This window comes from Carcharhinus amblyrhynchos, chromosome 6 (genome assembly GCF_965287045.1).
Source record: "Carcharhinus amblyrhynchos chromosome 6, sCarAmb.v2.hapA, whole genome shotgun sequence".
Taxonomy (NCBI): Eukaryota; Metazoa; Chordata; class Chondrichthyes; order Carcharhiniformes; family Carcharhinidae; genus Carcharhinus; species Carcharhinus amblyrhynchos.
In genome coordinates, this window is record NC_137329.1 from 34,940,346 (window position 1) to 34,961,332 (window position 20,987).

The 20,987-nt window shown below is 44.2% G+C and overlaps 1 protein-coding gene across 2 annotated transcripts in view; it reads right to left on the bottom strand.

Moving 5' to 3' along the window:
* The window catches only part of dennd2b (DENN domain containing 2B), a 378,412-nt gene that overhangs the window by 136,444 nt on the left and 220,981 nt on the right, over window positions 1-20,987 (bottom strand). For both annotated transcript variants that reach the window (XM_080190197.1, XM_080190196.1), the window contains exon 3: window positions 5,992-7,200. In XM_080190197.1, the coding sequence (XP_080046323.1) occupies window positions 5,992-7,200 (1,209 nt within the window). The remainder of the gene's footprint in view (window positions 1-5,991; window positions 7,201-20,987) is intronic.

Consider the following 20,987-nt stretch of genomic DNA (forward strand, 5'->3'; position numbering starts at 1 on the left):
AACTCATATATGGCGCTTCTTCAGAAGAAAACAATATACCACAATGATCTTATTGTTTGAGGTTTTTACAGCATGGACTATCACAGGGAATGCTGGAGTGTTTCATACACTGAATAAACAAGAGGCAAGGTTTTATCTGCAGTGAGTGGTTTGGGTTTGGAATGCACAGTCTGAGAGCATGGTGGGGACAGATTCAATTGTAGCTTTCAAGAGAGCATGAGATAACCAACAAAGAGAAAAAATGTGCATAGCTGAAGAAAAAAGGAACATGGGTCCAGCTGAACTGCTCTTGCAGAGAGCCAGCACACAGAGGATGGGCCAAATGACCTCCTTTGCACCGTACGCATGCAGAAACTAGTCAGAAACAAGAGGGTTTGCAATGAAAAATTTGATCATAAAGCCTGTAAAGCAGCCAACAAGATGGACTGGCTGTTCTTTCTGATTCCTACCTCCTCTTGGCTCATATCTTTATGACTGTTTGGAACAGATTAGGAGTACATCTGATTAAAAAGGCAAAATGGTCTACTTTGAACCAAGTCTTTCTCTTTTGAAGCAGTGGTGGTTTGGATTGCTAGAGGAGTGAATTGCCTGTATGTGCATTTGATTATTGCTTCCTCAAAACCTCCCTGCTAACATATCAGATGTATATATCTGGAGACAGTAGCAACTTTAAATGGTAAAGTTTTTGTTCTATCTATAATAAAATACATTTATCTGAAAATGTACTGCCTGCCATTCCAGTAGGTATTTCAGGCCCTGGAAATAATCTCTAGTCATGGACGGATCTCTGGTGTAACAGCTTTAGGGCTGCTGAGAGATGAGGCTTTGCCAGTTCTGTAAGGATCACACCCAGTGGAAAGCTGGCAGTAAGCTCTGGTGGAGAACCATGGGCAGCAATTTCAATCCTGTTTCTCACACAAGTTTAGAATTTAGTTATAAATTACAAACTGCAGAAATATCCCCTTTAATGCTTCTGACAGAAGCCAAGAATCTTTTGCTGGAAATTACAACTTCAGTCAAAATCCAGTGAAGTGTTTTTGTCACTGCATTGAAAAATAAGTGGCTAAAAATGGATTGGCCCTCACTTCCATAGAATCATGCAGTGCATTAGAGGCCCTTCAGCCTATCAAGTGTGCACCGACATGCAAGAAACACCTGAACTTCCACCTAATCCCATCTACCAGCACTTGGCCCATTGCTGTGAATGTTATGATGTGCCAACTGCTCATCCAGGTACTTTTTAAAGGATGTGAGGCATTCCGCCTCTACCACCCTTCCGGGCAGCACATTTCAGACTGTCACCACCCTCTGGGTAAAAAGGTGTTTCCTCACATCCACATTCCTCCTACCCTTCACCTTGAATCTATGTCCTCTTGTGACTGATCTTTCAACTGAACTTATCCGTTCTATCCAGGCCCCTCATAATCTTGTCCACCTCAAGAAAATAACCTAAGCCTACCCAACCTCTCTTCATAACTTAAATGTTCCATCCCTGGCAACATTCTGATGAATTTCCTCTCCACTGTGTTCACATCCTTCCTATAATGTGACGACCAGAGCTGTACACAGTCTTTTAGCTCAACAAGTTCCATACAACTCCAATTTCCTTGAGAGATCTGTGAGTTCTTTCTTCAACTTCAAATCTGGGAGTTTCTGATCAGGCTAAAGGAACAGATTAGTGTTAAGGCCACTGATGTTAAATGGTTGGGTTCAGTGAGGAGGATGCCCTTGTGCTATAAAACTCTGACTCTGAGAAAAGCAAAATGAAACTGGAGGTCCATTTCCATCTTGAGATATCGCAGTTTCCAGAAGGACACAAGTGGGCCTTACAGAGGTGAACACAATGATAATGGCTGGGATTTTCTGCTCCCATTCGCATTGGGCCAGTTTGGCGATGGGAATGGAAAATATCACAAAAAGGTCAAAGTTGCATTTCAGGTTGATGCAGGAAGCGATTATCCCCTCACCTTGTCAATGGCAGGCCACATTTCCCACAGATAATCATTGGGAGATTCATTGTAATAAATGAACGCATCATTATTGGACCCAAATATCAGAATCATACCCACATGTCAAAAGCTGCACATGGCAGTGTATTGTCAGGTGGCATGAAGGACAACTGGCCTCAGAAGGCGTGCAGCTGACCAGCAGAACACCCAGGGGAGCTTACAGATGAGCACAGCACTCCTACAGGAGAGGGTCATGTCAGGGTAATACCAGGGGTGTCAAGGTAATGCCAGCTTAATGCCAGGGTGATCCCAAGGGTTCCAGGGAGCACCCAGGTGGAGATTGTTTCCTGGTTTGTTGGAAGTGCTCTGGAACCTCTGTCAGAGGAAGAAGCAAAGAGCTCTCAGGCTAGCAAGCTGGGGAATGGAGATGTAGAGGGATTGGACATATGCGGCAGGATTTTATGGCCTCGCTCCAGCAAGACCAGAAATTCTCACCCAAGGTCAATGGACATTTCTACTGTCCACCCCTTGCCTGCTCCAATTCCGTGGTGGGCAGGGTGGTAGATGCTAATGAATAGGCAATTTGGGCCAGGGAACTGGGAGTTATTGATATGGCGTAGGGCATCAAAGGACTCGCAGACGTAGATGGGAAGGGACTGGATAAGTGGAGAGACGATGGATAGGAAGCGGAGAGACGAAGATAGGAAGACATGAGTTCAATGGGGCAGGAACAGACTGACACAATGAGTCTGCTGGGGTAGTCTTGTTTGTGGATTCTGGTTAGGGGGTAAAAGTGGGCTGTCTGTGACGAGATTATGCGGTTGGAAGCTATGGAGGGAAGCACGCTCTTGTCTGGACCTGGAAAAATTATCAATTTTGCTTCCAATTTCCACCCCTCTATTACATTTGCATGGTCCATCTCTTCCATGACCTCTCTGTCTCCATTTCTGGTGATAGACTATCCACTAATATCCATTACAAGTCCACCAACTCCCACAGCTACCTTGACTACAGCTCTTCACACCCCACATCCTGCAGGGACTTCATGCCATTCTCTCAGTTCCTTTCCCTCCATTGCATCTGTTCCAATGTTGCCACTTTCCAAAATGGTGCTGCTGTTACATCTTCCTTCTTCTGCAATCGTGGTTTCCCATCCATTGTTGTTGACAGGACTTTCAACCATGTCAGACCCATCTCCTGCTGCACTACCCTCCCAGAACTAGGATAGGACTCCTTTGTTCTTACTTTTCACTAGTCCCCATAGTCAAAGGATCATCTTCTGTCATTTTCTCCAACTTCAGCATGATGCCACCACCAAGCACATTTTCCCCTCAATCCCCTTGTCAGCACTTTGCAGGGACCGTTACCTCTGGGATGCCCTGGTCCACTTCTCCTCACACCCAGCACCTCACCTCCTGCTCACTGCCCCTTAGAAGGTGCAACACCTGCCCCTTCCCCTCGACCTTGCTCATTGTCCCAGAGTCTAAACACTCCTTTCAGGTGAAGCAGCACTTCATTTGCATCTCCTTCAATATGGTCTATTGCACTCACTGCTCCCAATGCCGTCGACTCTACATCACAGACACCAACTGCAAACTGGGTGACTGCTTTGCAGAACACCTTTGATGCGTCTGCAAGCAGGATCAAGACCTTCTTTTCGCTTGCCATTTAACACACCATCCTATTCTCCTGTCCACATGTCTGTCCTTGGCCTGCTGCTATGTTCTGCTGAAGCCCAGTGTAAACTGGAGGAACAGCACGTGATCAGGCACTTATGGACTTAATACTGAGTTCAACAACTTCAGAGAATGAACTCTCTCCTCCACCTTCACCCCATTTCCATTCATTTTACTGTATTCATTTGTTGCTTCATTCATTCATTTGTTCTTATTTTAATTTCTTCCTTTGTTTCATTTTTCCACTTCTATTTTAATCTCACATTCCATCTTTCTCCCCCTGCCCCCCACAGTCTCTCTTCCCCCTACCCCATCTGTTACATGTCTCAGGTTGTCCTTTGGCACTCTGCTTATCTTTATTCGACCATTTTCACATTCTGATCAATTAATTGACACTATCAGCACCCTTCTTAGTCATGATCATCATCATTTACATTTCCTTTGCCTTTTTGCCTATGACATATTTGTCAGATGATCCCCACCCCCCTCCAACCATCCCTACCCTAAATCTTATCCTATTTTCTATTGCCTTCAGCTCTGATGAAGGATCATCCAGACTTGCAATGCTGGCTCTAATCGCTCCCCACAGATGCTGTAAGACCTGCTAAGATTTTCCAGCATTTTCTGTTTTTGTTATTGTATCATGAACCTTGCTTGGAAGTACAGTCATACAACAGAAGCTCAAAGTACAATTTATCAGGGGTGGGGGGGTCAATGATGAAAATGCAAACCAAATTCAGAAGGGAAAAATAAGGTCTGCATTTCTTACAAATTAGGGTGATGACAAATATCAAATGGGAAAAGCATGTCAGGAAAATTCTGGTGCTAGACTTCAGTTCAGCAGCCAAAATAATACCATTAAAATGAAATAAAACCACACTGCTGCTCTGGGTCACAGCAGGCAGATAGTAAACTTGTGTTAACAGTAAATGCAATTAAAACTATGCCCGATGCACAGTATCAATGCTTTTGTATATCTCAGCAGTTCTTTTACTGCTCGAGTCATTCTGGGAAGACTGTGGGAGTGAGTGCAATAACAGCTTCATTGTATTGGATTGAATGGCTTCCAAAGGGTATTGCAACTCACATCATCATCACGGGGAGGAACTGTCAGTATTGGCCAAATATTACTCAACATTTGCCTTAATGGGCACCAGCCAGGTGTAGTCCTTCAGGCTTCTGAGGTTGGTATTGAAAAGGTTTCTCAAATTCTAGTGATCTCAATGGACCAAGGACCAAAAATAATATAATTTCAGCTGAAGCGCACTTTGAATGTATAGGTGCATCGTGAGTTGTATTAAATAATGAGAATTACATTCTCTTGCAGTGCAAGCATCTACATGCATCATGGTAGGATATTTAATAATCAGAATACAGTGCCAGTATGGTATTCAGTATTTCTCAATGATGTAGTTTACACAACTAACTTACCAGCAACACTGATCCCAAAACCCTGTAATGTTCTGACTCATGAGTTCACTGATTGCCAGAGTAAAAGGATAGCATTCTCTTACAAAGTATCTGGGCCAATCCTCTGAGTTCGGATTAAGTGATTTAGGGACCAAAAGAGAAAATGGTCATTTTAAAGACTATTGTAAAGGATTTTATTTTCCCTTTCCACAAAGAGATATGTCTGGTGCAATGACTTCTGCTTGGGACATCATAGCCAAATGTTCTGCCCTACTGATGACTCAGCACAAGCCAAACCTAACACCTAGGCCTTCCAGCGATGGTGTTATAGTGGTAAGCACAGCTGCCTTCCAAGCAGTTGACCTGGTTTTGATTCCCGGCCATCGCAGTTTGTTGATTTTTTTTTAATCCATTGATTTGTCTACACTTCCTGCTGCCTCAGAAAAGCAACCAGCATAATCAGAGACCCCACGTGCCCTCGACATCCTACCTTCCACCTTCTTCCATCAGGAAAAAGATACAAAAGTCTAAAAACATGTACCAAACAACCTACCTGTAACTGCAATACTATGATCTGTACTCTTATCTTTCCTTCTCCCCTATATATTCCATGAATGGTATGTTTTGTCAGTATATTGTACAAGAAGTAATACTTTTCACTGTATCCCAATACATGTGACAATAACAAATCAAATAATAAATCAAATAAAAAATCCTCAGTGTCTGGTTCAATATCATATCATATGGCATTTTTAGAAATTGATGGAAGCTTGACCATTTTATTGTCACTCAATTCTTCCAGGGTTCCCATTTTTAACTTTTCAACTGTCTAATACATGACAGGTCCTAGCGTAATTCATTGTAAACAATTTTACTTCCACTAAAATTTTCTAGTAGGTGTTGATAATGCTTACACATTAAACACTGGAAACATGTTATTAAAGATGCCAGTTTACCTGTTGTGGATTTTCCTGTGGAGGTTTGATTCTTTTTTCTGCCTCCGGGTGACAGGAGGAGCAGGAGTTGATGGGAGAGGTGGGGGAGACGTGGGGGTTGAGGATGGAGGTAGACTGTTGCTAGGCGAGCTCCTATGGTTTTTATCTGCTTCGTACTCAAAGGTGCGTTTTGGTTTTGGCACAGGATTCACCACGATACTGGGCAGACTCTCAGCCGGCAGTTCCGGTCTGTGGTAGGAGCTTTCCGAATTCTGACTAAGCTGCTGCTCGAGCACAGTTTTCTCAATCACAGGCTCAGGCTCTGTTAGCACCGAGCTAATACTTCCACGCTGTGTTGTGCCCACAGTCTCCTTAATATCCTCTGACACACTTGGTGTGAAAGATTTTATCCTTGATCGCTCCCTCCCGTAGCAGCTGCTGGGCAACTGCGGAAGGTCCTTATTGGGGCTCTCCTTGAGAGCCTGCTCAATCTTCTGGATCCTGCTTAGCACGGCAGAGGCCTGCTTCTTGGAAGACTGGTTCCTACCAAACAATCTTTCATGTCTGCTGAATGACTCTCTATCAGACGCATCATCTTCGGTCTCAGGGTACGAGCACTCTGAGAATGACCTACTCATTCTTTTGAATCCTGTCAGATCGAAGGTCTTTTCACTGCAAGGTGAAGGCAGCATACTAGGGCAGCCCTCACTACTAGCCCTATCTCCGAGCTTCCTCTTCTCCAACATCAGATTCCGCCTGGGAGACATTTCCTTTCTGCATTCCCATTCTGAAATCTTCTGCCTGATGTCAACAGTCTGAGAGCGGATACTGGCCCGGCTGATGGAAAGGTTCCGGAAGATGGAAGCAGGTGCCAAGGACAGTGTGCTCCGGTTAAGTTGGTGGGTGCCTATCCCGTCACTTGGGTCCTCCTGGCATTCTTCCCGTGATTGTTTCTGGTCTCTGATTCCTTCGACTGTGGTGCCGGGCAGGTCTGTATCCAGGCATCCGATACTCACGGCTTTTAGTAAAGTATTTTTTGAATCAAAACTACATGAATGTAGAAAGCTGCTCCTTGGTGTTGCTCCTCCTGAACCACAGTCCCTCAGACTCAGTCTGGGATTTGAAATGTGAGCGCATCTATTTGACCTGTAGGAATCTTCACTGTCACTTAATGGGTATGTTGGACTTCTTACTGGCAAGGAAAGTGTGGTTGGGGACACGGAGTGACGCCTGTAAAGAAAGAAAATGTCATTAAGAAAACGAAGGAGATAAAAAAAATTGCACAAAATACATAAATTCGAGTGCAGGGATGAGATAGAGAATCTGCTGAACTGATGCAGCGACAATAATCTCTCCCTCAATGTCAACAAAACAAAGGAGATTGTCATCAACTTCAGGAAAGGAGAAGGAGAACATGCCCCTGTCTACATCAAAGGGAATGAAGTAGAAATGATCCAGAGTTTCAGGGTTTTTAGGTGTCCAGGCCACCAACAACCTGTTCTGGACCCCCCAATGCTGATACTACAAATTTGGCATGTCAGCTATGATTCTCAGCAGCTTTTACAGATGCACCATAGAAAGCATTCTTTCTGGTTGTATCACAACTTGGTATGGCTCCTACTCTGCCCTGCTGCAAGAAACTACAAAAGGTCATCAATGTAGGCCAGTCCATCACTCAAACCAGCCTCTGAATACACTCCCCGCTGCCTTGGAAAAGCAGCCAGCATAATTAAGGATCTCACGCACCCGAACATTCTTTCTTCCACTTTCTTCCATCAGGGAAAACATGCAAAAGTCAGATGTCACGTACCAACTGACTCAAGAACAGCTTCTTCCTTGCTGCTGTCAGACTTTTGAATGGACTTACCTTGCATTAAGGTGGTCTTCCCTACACCCTGGTATGACTGTAACACTATATTCTGTACTCTCTCCTTTCCTTCTCTATGAACGATATGCTTTGTATTGTGTGCAAGAAACAATACTTCTCACTGTATATAATATATGTGACAATAATAAATTAAATCAAATCAAAATTGTTACTGTTCAGTTTGTGCCCTCTGATAATGACCATTTGATTCTATCCAACACCTACCTTGTACAGGAAATCATCTTAGCAGTGATGGACAAAAAGATCTGATGGATAGCAATGATAGGGTAATGAGAAAAGAATTGAAAGGTTAAGCTGAGGAACGAAAAGCACAGCAGAGGGGTCTTGGGGCAAATTTTGAAAGTAGGGAATGAGTTAGCAAGGTGGAGCAAACAAGATGGAGAATTCAACAAGCCATGTGGTGCAAATGCATACCAACGACACTAAGAGGTTCTGCTGAGGGAGTACGAGCAGCCAGAAACTAAATTAAAAACCAGAACCACAAAGATAATAATGGCTGGATTATTACCAGAGCCACAAGCAAATCAGCAAAGGGCAAATCAGGTCAGAGAGCTGAATGTATGGCTCAAAGTTTGGTGTGGAAGAAATAAGTACTGGAACCAACACTGGAGAATGAGGCAGTTACACCATTGGGACAGTTTTCACCTGATCCACATTGGGAGCAGTGTACTGGAGAATCAGTGAACTAGGGCTATAAAAAGGGCTTTAAACAAAATAGTTGGAGGGAAGACGCATGTGAGAGAAAAGATTTGGAAAGTTCAAGAGAAAGGACAAGGTATAGTGTAGGGTAATAAAATCAGAGTGTATCAGGAAGGGACAGAATGTACAAGCATGAGAATGCATCAGCAAATAGGGAAAAATTAAACTTTTAAGTCCAGCAAGGGGCATGCATGCGGCAGGTTGTAGTGGGCTGCTCTTGGACGTTGCTTCGGGAGTTGCCTATTGCTTCATGTCGTTAGTGTGCTTAAACTGGACCATCTCGAGGGCAACATGACAGCTCAGACTATCTCTGCTGCTGTGCGGACACATGGATTTGGGCCTGTGTCTGTGGGAGTTTGCACGTTCTCCCCGTGGTTGCGTGGGTTTCCTCCGGGTACTCCGGTTTCCTCCCACATCCCAAAGATGTGCTTTTAGGCTGATTGATTGGGTACTAAATTGTCCCTAAATTGGACCTCCCTGATCCTCACACATTAGGCGTAGACTAAAATCATGAATAGGTCACTGAGACAGTGGGACGGCGGCGCGGGCTCGTTGGGCCGAAGGGCCTGTTTCCCGTGATGTGTTGTTCTCTTTGTTGTTTCTCTTTGTTGTAATCATATTATCAAGATGCACACAGCATTACAAGATGGATGAATTGATCACACAATAAAATAAATGAGTATATGATATGAAGGCCATTGCACAGACATGATTACAAAGTGACCATGGCAGGGATCTGAATGTTCGAGGGTATTTCAGAAGGATGGAAAAAGGAGGTGGGGTAGTTCTGTTAATCAAGGATGACATGAGTACAATGGTAGGAAATGATTTTGGTTCAGAGATAAGACATAACAAAAGAAAGGGATCACTAGTGGAAAGACTATTTTGGCCCAATAGGGGAGATGGTGGTGGACTGATAATGTCACTGGATTATTTATCCATTGGTCCAGCCAAATGTTCTGGGGACATTGGTTCAAATCCCACCATGGAAGCTGTTAGAATTTAATTAATAAAACAGGAACATAGGACTCAGTGGCAGCAGCAGCAGGCCGTTTGGCCCCTCAATCTTACTCTGTAATCCAATAAGACCATGGCTGATGTGATTGTGGTCACAATACACATTGGTGTCTGCCCCATAACTCTCAATCCCATTGTTTGACAAAAATCTGTGACCCAGCCTCCACTCATCTCTGTGGAAGAGAATTCCATGTAATAACATCCCTCTGAGAAAAATACATTCTCCTCATCACAGTCTTAGAAGGGAGACCTCTTGTTCTCAAACAATGTCTCTTCCACAGGTTGAAACACCCTCCTGCTATATATCCCATCAAGACCCCTCAAAAGACCCTACATCTCGTACATTTCCACAGATCACCGTTCATTCTTCTAAACTCCAGTGGATATAGGTCCCATCTGTTCAACCTTCCTTTATAAGATAAGTGCTTGTCCCAAGAACAAGTTGGTGAGCTTTCTCTGACCTGCTTCCAATGTAATCATGTACTTTTTCTAGTAAGGGGACCAAATCTGTATGAAGTACTCCAGATGTGGTGTCATCAAGGCCATATATAACTGCAGTAAAACTTCTCTACTTTTATATTTCATTCCCCTTGCAATAAACAACCACATTTCATTTGCCTTCCTAATCATTTTGGGTGGCACAGCAGATAGCACTGCTGCCTCACAGCACCACGGACCCGGATTCGACTCTTGGCTTGGGTCACCGTCTGTGTGGAGTTTACACATTCTCCCTGTGTCTGTGTTGATTTCCTCTGGGTGCTCTGGCTTTCTTCCACAGTCCAAAGATGTGTGGGTTAGATGGACTGGCCATGCTAAATTGCTCCTTAATGTCGGGAGAAAATACATGGGGTCATGTGGATAGGGCCTGGGTGAGATTGTGGTCAGTGCAGACTCGATGGGTCGAATGGCCTCCTTCTGCCCTGTAGGGTTCTATGATTGTACGACTTGCTGCATCTGCATACTAACTTTGTCTGATTTATATACCGGGACACCCAGATTCCTCTGCATCATCGGGTTCTGCAATGGTATACTGTTTTTCTATTCTTCCTGCCAAAGTGGACAAGTTCACATTTTCCCACATTATACTCCATCTGCCAATTTTGTGCCCATTCCTTTAACTTACATATTCCTTTAAAAGATCAGGCTAAATTTTCGTTCCTGGGCTGAAGTATAGAGATAGGAAAAAGCTGACTCAGGAGAAAGTGCCCCAAAAGTTCGAAATTTCATTCTGGGATCGGGTTGGGGATGCAGAGGAAGGGTGCTGATTGGGGTCCACTGCCCCCAGAAAGAGTTCAGAGGCAGTCACAGGGTTGCCAGGTGTTGAAGCAGCCTATTTAAAAGTCTGAATCCACGTTCTCAGATTTCATCCTGGTTGTGAAAAAAACAGTAAAACCAAAAACAGCCCTGAACCCTTCACCCTCCCCCCACCCCCTATAGTCATCATGCCCCATCCATGCCAATTCATGCCATCTCAAGCCCCCACCCACTCCTGATACCCTCCATGCCAATCTGCATCCCTTTACCCACCGTCATGGTCCCTCATACCCTCAACGTCAACCCATACTCCCCACTCATCTCCATGGACCTTTATAGGCTCTGTCCCAATTTAGCACCAATTCCTGTTAATCATTGACCCCAATGACTCATGGCTCTTTATAGCCCCAATGTCAACTTAGTGTCAACTCATATCAACCTAACCACCAACCTTAGTCCTTACGCTCCCTCTGCCGACTCATCCAATATCTGCCATGAGTAGAACTCAGCAGCCATGGAGAGATGAAATACAATAAAGTTCTAAGTATCTATTACAGAATGCACTATATTAATAAAAGCATCCTCATTGATAAAAGCCCATTCAATACATTTATATTGTTTCAAGCAAATATTTGTACTCATAGGCCCAAATCACATACAGCTAATCTCTTTAGAACCATTTGGAGCTGTCAATCAAACTATAATCTTACGCCCCACACTCCACTGTGATGACGGTTTATGGAAGCAGTCAAGCAGAGATAGTGCTGCAGAGATAGGCTGACGTCAATGAACATCTAGCAACATTGCAAGTACCATTTTGTTTGAGTATTTGGGGCAGTTTCTTAGAACAATACATTCTGAAACCTCCAAAGGACCAGGCTATTTTAGATCTGGTAATGAGACAGAATTAAAGATCTCATAGGAAAGGAGATTCAGGGGTGTGTAGAGGGCCCACATCTCCTATCTCATTAGCAATACATCTGTGGCAATCACCTGAGGTGCTCAATTGTTGGAGATCAGCCATTAAGACTGATTAATTATAATATGACTCTGGGTAAGTTAGCTTCCAGGCACAAACTAATCAAGTCATGTTTTGAATACACAGACAATGGGTGTGATCTTTCCAGCTAGCTGTGTCGTTCGATTGGTGCAACGGGGCGAGAAGGTGGTGTGTGAGGCTGAAAATCCGGTTTGATGCTACACACCATCCTCCTGGTCTTGTTTTGCCAGTGGGATCGGCCTCACACCCAGAAAGGACGCAAAGCAGGTGTGCATATTAATGTTATTCTCAGCTTCCAGAATCAACCCGCCCCTTGAGAATCACTCACGGTCCCCATTGGCGACCATATTGCCATGGGCGGGTTATGATGTCCTTGCTGTGGGGGGCAGGGTGGATGGGATGACAGGAGATCTCCCAGTTTATTGGGAGATTGAGGCACCGGTGCAATGGCGGCCCAAGAGCTCAACAGCTGGGTTCCCTAGTGAGCTCAGGTTACCCTCCCTACAGGTTGCTGGCAAGAATTGCATCCTGGCACATTTTTTTGCATTAAGTGCCATAAGATTGCGACACACAGTTCACCTTAAAAAAGGTGCAATTCTCTCCCATTTTCTCACTCGCTCAGCATAAGGGCAAAATTTTACGAAAAAAATTCTTACCGGTTCGTCATACTGGTTGATCAGCATGGCGAGCCATTAAGATCGGGTGAGAGGCAAAAAACTGGGCTCGCTTCTGATTTTCCACCTCTCACAATGTTACTGGCCCCATTCTGCTGACAAAATCCCCCCTCCCCTGCAGAATTCCTGCCTTTCCTATCCCCCCCGCCATGAAACACTGCCTGCTTCGGAGTCACCCCTTCTCAGACCCCACTCCCACAGTATCATCCCCTTGCCACTGCACCTGGCACTGAAGAGGCACTGCCCAGCCCTGACCCCAAACACCCAGGACCCTGAATGGACCCCAGTCCCATCGGCAAGGTCAACACGTCTGGTCCCACACGCGGGATGGGGGCCACACGTGATTCTCGCTGGTGAGGATCTTGACTGGTGAGAGGGTAAGTTCACTAAAACACACGAAACATGTCATGAATATTAAAATTGGTTTTGCGCCAAGAAGCTGATTTTGCTGGCAAATCAGTGCTGATAAGATCACGACCAGCAATAAACTGGGCACGATCCTGATTTTTCACGTCTCGCCCAATCTTAACGGTTCACCCTTCCAATTAACCAGCGGGACGTGCCACAAAGATCAGGGCTTTAGAATCTTTTTGGGAAGAGTGTGCCTAGTGTCTTTTTTCTCCCCTGGCAGTTGGTGAAGGAAGGTAAGATGACAAGCCAACCCTTTGTATGTTTTAAGCACATGTTTTCTCAGCAGAACTGAGGACAAGCAGCTTAGGGAGAAGACCCAAGTGGGCCCTCTCCTGCCTCTTACTTCCTCCAGCTCACCTGGTAAGCTTCAAGCCCTGTTTGCTAACTGTGATCTTCCAAGGACACTCAACTGTGAGAGAGATTTCTTAAAAGAACCCAACCTCGGCACTACCTTCTCCCAGTTGTCTGCATCTTTAAATTTGAGACATGAAGACCAGCAAATTCAGCCTTAAGCACCAAGTCACCAACCTACAGACTGTATAATCTTTTACTTTGGCTTTAAGGACTCCAATTTGGCCGTCCTCACTTTGTATTCTGCACTTGTGTGTGCATGAACTTTGAGTGTCTGTATGTGCGAATATTCGGTGCTGTTTTATTATTTTACTTAAATTGGTTTAAGTAAAATAAAGCTAACCTCTTTCTTTGATAGACTCAAGAAAATGTTTTCTTATTGATTCCTTTATGATCACTGTGTAGAAACAGCTAAGTACTCACTGATTTTGCGATTATATAGGGCAGAATTTTATGGCCTGGCTCGAGTGAGACCGGAAAATCCTTCCCAAGGACAATGGACGTTTCCATTGTCTGCCCCTCGCCCGCTCTGATTCTGTGGCGGGCAGGGTAGTAGAATTTCAGTGCATATCTTCTTCAAACATGCAGTTGCATGAGGAGCGGACAATCAGGGGAGGCATCCGACTCTTTCTCATCTGGTTGTAACAGGGTGTGTAACATTAGCTAAGGTAAAGTCTTCATACACATCTTCAAGCAACGATCAGCAGGAACAGTCATCCATGAGATAAAATATTTAATTTTCCAGGTACGGACATCTGAGGGAACTGATTTTGAAGGCTTGAATTTATTTTCCCAAGAGTTTAACTAGCATCTTGCCATGAGGAAATGATTTTATTGGCATGAGAGTTGGCAATAAGAGGAAGATAGAATGATCTTGCTATAATTGTAGTGTGGCAGATGTTCATCTGTCTGATGCAAAGGTAAGATTGGGCAAGCTCAATCATGGATGCATGAATCCCCTGTTGGACATTTCTCCCCATTCCTTTGCTGTGCTTTATTTAAGCAACATCTTACAGTCAGTTGAGAAACTAGATCACCATTTGATTTTTAACAATTGAGGCTGATCACTGCTACATATATATTATTTTCTTGTAATGTGAATGCAGTGGCAAATGACAAGTAATTCAGGCATATGCTTCAAAACTATGCTGTACAAATATATAAATCAGGCCCAAGATTATACCATCAAATTCAGTTATCTGTAATCAAAATAGAATCCTTACTAATTTCTGTAACCTATAAAGGTGAGTCAGTAAGAGTGGCACAGTGGTTAACACTGCTGTCTCACAGTGCCAGGGGCCTGTGTTCGATTCCCGGCTTGGGTCACTGACCATGTGAAGTCTGCACATTTTTCCCGTGTCTGTGTGCGTTTCCTTGGGGTGCTCCAGTTTCCTCCCACAGTCCGAAAGACATGCTGGTTAGATGCATTGGCCATTCTAAATTCTCCCTCAGTGTACCCGAACAGGTGCTGAAGTGTGGCAACTAGGGGATTTTCACAATGACTTCATTGCAGTGTTAATATAAACCTACATGTGACATTAATAAATAAATGTTAAACTTAAAAAGAAACTTTAAACAGTATTATGTTTAGCATGTATATGTTTCAGTAAATTTTCTTGCCTTTCAATTTTCAGCTTTCTGCATAAAAAATGCTACTTACAGAAGAACAGAAATTTTTGGGTCTTAAAGCACATTGAGAGAAGTGAATTGAAGAAGCACAGGTTGCCAGGTGTTCCTTCCAGCTAGTCTGCTGGGAACGTCTCTTGTGCAATGTGAAGGGGAGTGTCATTGGCATCGAGTGCCAAGTCTTTCATCTCAAAGCTTCTGATCAGTGCTCAATGATGCTCAATGATTTTACCAAAGCAGGGGAAGGAAAAGCACAGACACCATTTCTAACCTTCAGTGCCTAACCAGAGCTCCAAAATGCTCCTCACCTTCTTAAAGCAATATGTATAATTAATGTTTCAAAATGTGCTTTGGATTTTGGGGAGCTCTAACTTGGTATGATGGACCCAGCTTCCTCAACAGCAAATACTTACAAGCTTAGAATGTCTTCTTTCACTTTAACACAGCGATATTCTCAACTTTCTTATTTTAGCTCCCCCACTCCCAACCCCCACAACTGCTAGTCTGCAGAATTTACTTAATTGTTTTATATTAAAAAATGCAAAATGCCTATGAACAAAGAACAAAGAAAAGTACAGCACAGGAAGAGGGCCTTTGGCCCTCCAAGTCGATCATGATGCCCTAAGTAAACAAAAAAGGACCTTTGGCCCTTACTCAGTCCATATCCCTTTATTCCCTCCTCATTCATGTACCCATCTGGATGCCTCTTAAATATTGCTAATGTGCCTGCTTCCACCACCTCCTCTGCCAGCGTGTTCCAGGCACCCACCATTCTCTGGAAAATGTCCCCCTGCATATCTCCCTTAAACTTTCCCTCTCTCACCTTGAACCTGTGCCCCCCTGTAACAGATACTTCCACACTGGGAAAAAGCTTCTCGCTATCCACCCTGTCAATGGCTCCCATAATTTTGTAGACGTGGAGGTCACCAGAGGACACATTCCCATCTTTAAAACTCTCAGCTTCTGAGGACAAGGTTCTGCACTGATGTGGACACACTTACTCTTCCTATGGGAGATGACAAGTTTGGTGGGATACTGCCTGTGACTAAACATTTACACTCTATCCCAGTGAAGTGTTACACAGTGACAACCTTTCACCTCTTTCTCTAGCTCCTTAAGCCAAAGAGAATAGTACTCACTCAAGAATCCTTAACTTCCACTCTTCTTTCCTGTAGACCCGCCACAGAACAAAGCAAACGTGATGTGGGAAAAACATTTTTGCGCTATATGCAGGACATGTTCGCGAATGCAGAGGGAAGTGAGTTTGGATTCTCCTCAAAGTCAGCATCATTCCACAAGGACACAGCTGTCCTCAATGATATCACTGGGCATTTGAAACAATGGTTGTAGGATGGGTGGATTGAGAATCAGCATCTGAAGCAAGAGCATAGCAACCAGGCTGGCACACACTGTGGCCTGAATGGGTGTTTGGCATCCCATTAGAAGATTTGAAATTGTTAATGACTGCACTCTTACAAATATTTTCAGGAGAAGTGAATCCACAACATGTGTACAAGCTGGGGAGTACCTGGTCTGGAAGTTCTGAGTCCTTTCAAAGAGGACAATACGCTCATGAACCCAAGTCTTCCAGAGGAGAGACTGGAGGGAGGCCTGGACTCAGTCAGCTAATAGAGGGGACTGGGCCAGCTGAAGGTTAATGAAGGGTAAACATGATCCAATAAAGCTGGTTAATATTGTTCAGATATTGGAACCCTGACAAGTTTTCTCATCTGAAGCTTCAAATGATTGTTCCAGTGTACACAATATCTGCAGAGTTTCATCACTTCTGGACAATAGGATGGATGATGAGCATAATAGTACTGATTTGACAAGGTTCTTGATGACTACTAACGCTCTTACTCATGTCTTACAGGTGCAGCCTTTTTGTTCAGCCTCTGCCAGAAGCTATACTGTCCCTTCCCTCTGAGGAGGAGGAAGAACCCTCAGAGGATGTAGCGTCACATCCTCTCTCAGCACCAAGATCATTGCAGATACCAGCAGCTCAGCAGGAATTAACATGTCAGAGAGGGTTATCGACCCTCTCACTGGATATTCAGTGAGAAGTCTGTAAAGATTTGGCAAATACACCAGAGGGGTTGCTCTGGCCTGGACTGTGGAGTTCCATCCAGGCCATGTGCACTGCGATCACCCAGAGCTCCATGTTTCCTTCATGGACAGGCTGTTGACTGTCCTGGAGGGGCAAAGCAAGTACACTGGAGATGCAACCATCAGGATGTGCTCTGGCTTGTGCACCATTGCCCTGGCTCTGAGGCTCAGGGACACATGGCCAAGGCAACCAGGGAACTGGGAGCTAGGGTATGGCACAGTTCCTGGACCTCACTGGTTGGTAGGGAGGACCAGCCAGTATCCTTGCAGCAGAGGATGAGCAACAGTTTCCCTCATTTAGAAGCAGCTGTCAGGGCTGATGGGGGCAGGGTCTTCTTATCAGATCATTACCAGAATGATAGGGAGTGGAATAGCTTGATCTTGGGATCGGACATAGCTTGGCACAACATTGAGGGCTGAAAGCCCTGTATTGTGCTGTACTGTTCTATGTTCTTTGTCCACCCGCCATTGACACAGTCACTGTGTACTGCCACACTGACTGAAGGTTCTCACGTATCTCAGCAGGAATTTGCTAAAGTGATGGGCTGGCAATGGCTACAGAGAACTCCCACCGAGGTCCTTCGGGGCAAGGAGGTGGCAGATCACCATTCAATGAAATCATGACTGAGCTGATATAATCCTCAACTCTACTTTGCCACCTTCTCCCCATAACCCTCGATTCCCTTACTGATTAAAAATCTGTCTATCTCAGCCTTGAATATACCTAACAACTCAGCATCTACAGCTCTCTCCAATAAAGAATTCCACAGATTCATGACCCAGTATCATCCACGTAGCTGATGGCATGTGCTTTGTGAGAAGCCTTGGCTAACCTTGATGTTGGGGGTTTTTTTCAGAAGAACTCAACTACAGCATCTCATGCTCGAGGTGGAACTAAATGAAAGCAGGAATGCCAGGAAGATCAAGCGACAGCGAGGCATAATTTACTGCATCTACCAGGGCTCATCAATCAACTCTTACAGACCTGGCACACACAGATAACAAATGTGGGAAAAGGCTTTATCAGCTTCAGGCCAACAGAGAGCTGAATGCATGGCTGTGCCAACTACTACAAGATCACTCGCAACTTCACTACAAGTCTGACAAATTAATTATATCCGTAAATCCATTTCCAACCCTTTCCAGATATGCAGTGTCATCCTATAAGAATGCTGTTCTGGAGTGGTAAACATGGCCACCGTCCTCACTATGGACTGAGGGGGTACTACCTCCACTTTCCCACCCATGAGACAGAGTGTCAATGCTGGCTATTTTGTTACTTGTCTGAAGTCACATTTTCATGCCTTTACATTGGATTTTCTTTTGCATAACTGTTACTCGTCAATTCTTTCCCCAATCGCATCATCCATCTAGATCCTTCCATACAGATTTTATTTCATTCTGGATTTCACCCCCCACCTTCACTTGTTGATTAACAACATTAAAGGAACACAAGTTTCTTCTCTCTGCTCCCCTCATAAAAACAAATAGTTTAATTAATATTTGCATATTCTCTGCCCCTGCTTCAGCTCAGCAGCTGTTGACACTCACTCAGGCCTTCACTGCGTCAATACTTGACTATTCCAATGATCTTCTGGCTGATTTCCCATCTTTCACCCTTCAGAAATTTGGGGTCATCCAAAACACTGCTGACTGTATGCCAACTTGCACAAAATTTTGATCAGCCACCATCTCTCGGGACTCACTGACCTACAATGTTTCCCAGTCCAAGAACAGCTAAGTTTTAAACTTCTCATTCTTATTTTCAAATCCCTCCATTGTCTAACCCCTCCCTCTGCACTCTTCCAATTCTGGCTTTATGTGCATCCCTGATTTTACTCACTCTGTCACTGATGTCTGTGTCCTCAGCTGCTTAAGTGGCACAATGGCACAGTGGTTGGTACTGCTGTCTCACAGCATCAGGGACCGGGGTTCAATTGTTGGCTGAGGTCACTGTCTGTGCGGAGTCTGCACGTTCTCCCCGTGTCTGCATGAGTTTCCTCTGAGTGCCCTGGTTTCCTCCCACAGTCTGAAAGACGTGCTGGTTAGGTGCACAGGCCTTGCTAAATTCTCCCTCTGTGTACCTAAACAGGTGCCAGAATGTGGCACCTAGGAAATTTTCACAATAACTTTATTGCAGTGTTAATGTAAGCCTACTTGTGACGCTAATAAGTGAACAATAAGCCCTAAGCTCTGGAATTCCCTCCTTAATCCTCTCCATCGCTTCCACCTCTTTTAAGAGGCCCTTTAAAACCTTTGACCAATTTTAGTATCTTGCTGTGTAGTTCAGCATTGCATTTTGCTGCATCATGCTTTCATTAAGCACTGAGTGGGACATTTTATGTTAAAGTCATGTTGGTGTTGTTTTAAACCTCAACACACCTCTCGATAAATATTGATCCAATTCCCCTTTAAGCTGTCAATTGAACACTGGGTGAATTACAAGTCTGTTCCACATGAGGAATAACATATATAGAGCTATGAGATTAGAGAATCCCTAGTGACAGAATGGCAGAGACTGAGACCATTGCACTGTTTAAAAAAATAAACATTTGAACCAGAACAAGATATAGTCTGATGGAAAGCAGCGTAATGTTCTGAAATACCACGTGGTCAAATGCCTTGGTGAAATCAATGAAGACGATGTCACCATTGTTCACAGCCTTTCTATTGCAGTGTCAGGCTTTGAAGATCACGTCAATTGTAGATCTTCCAGTTCTGAAACCACTCTGGGTTTCGGGACAGATACATTCATCCAGGATCTGCAATCTGATGAGGACAACACGGGAAAATACTTTTCCTATGATGATCTGTATGGCTATGCCTCAATGCATGATAAAGATAATGCCTGGTTTCTTTCCTCTACCACAATGAGTTTTCTTCAATCCCTCTTCCCCATCCCCATTGTTTCCACCTCCAGCTGCATGTGCAAGGAACTCCTGGACTACCTGCCTCTAAGATCAAGACAATCTGATCAGCTGCCTTTGTCACTTCCGCCTTTCCATTACTTCACCTGGCCAAATTTGCTTGAATGCTTACCCCTGCCCAAGGCCTGAACGCACATTTCCAGTTCCTCTGCTTTGAGACGCATCTCCTTTTTGGTTCCAAAAGGAGTCAGATTGGACTGTAAATGTGAACAGTTTTTGTCTCTCCACAAATGCTGCCAGATCTGCAGAGCTTTCCCAGCAATTTCTGTTTCTATTCCATTACAGTGATGTTAGCCTTGAACTAGTGGGCATTTTGCCATTTTTCCTTCCCATATGTTGAGAGTGTACTATTGTAAGTGGTATCTTGAAATGTTCCACTTCATTGCTGCACTCTGTGTGGGAATGCGGGGGACTGCCTATTCAATTGTGTCAAGGAACTGTTGGTTTTTATCTTAACTCCAACACCCCTGAGCCCTGGGTTATTTATTAAACTGAATATATAAACATAAAGAAAATTTAAAACAGCCCCAGAGACTTTCTTAGCCTCAATACTGAAATGGTCAGAATGACAATGAGCTTGTCCAAGAGCACAGTGGTTAGCATTGCTGCCTCACAGTGCCAGGAATCCAGGTTCGATTCCCAGCTTGGGTCACTGTCTGTGTGGAGTCTGCACATTCTCCCCGTGTCTGCTTTGGTTTTCTCCCACAGCGCAAAGGACATGCTGGTTAGATGGATTTGCCTTGCTAAATTTTCCCTCAGCGTACCCGAACAGGCGCCAGAGTGTGGCGACGGGGGGATTTTCACAGTAACTTCATTGCAACGTTAATGTAAGCCTACTTGTGACACTAATAAATAAAGTTAAACCTCGATCATTCAAAGTCCACTTGCCAACCAATCAGCAATCTCTTCTTACACAATATAAAGTTGTTGTTTTCCCTGACATTGATGTTCTTATGATTGGCCTGATAAGTGCAAGATAAAAAGCTTTGACACAATATCTTTTTCAGCAATATACAATAATGCTGAAGACAAATGTAGCTTCAAGACCCACTACACACCTTTCC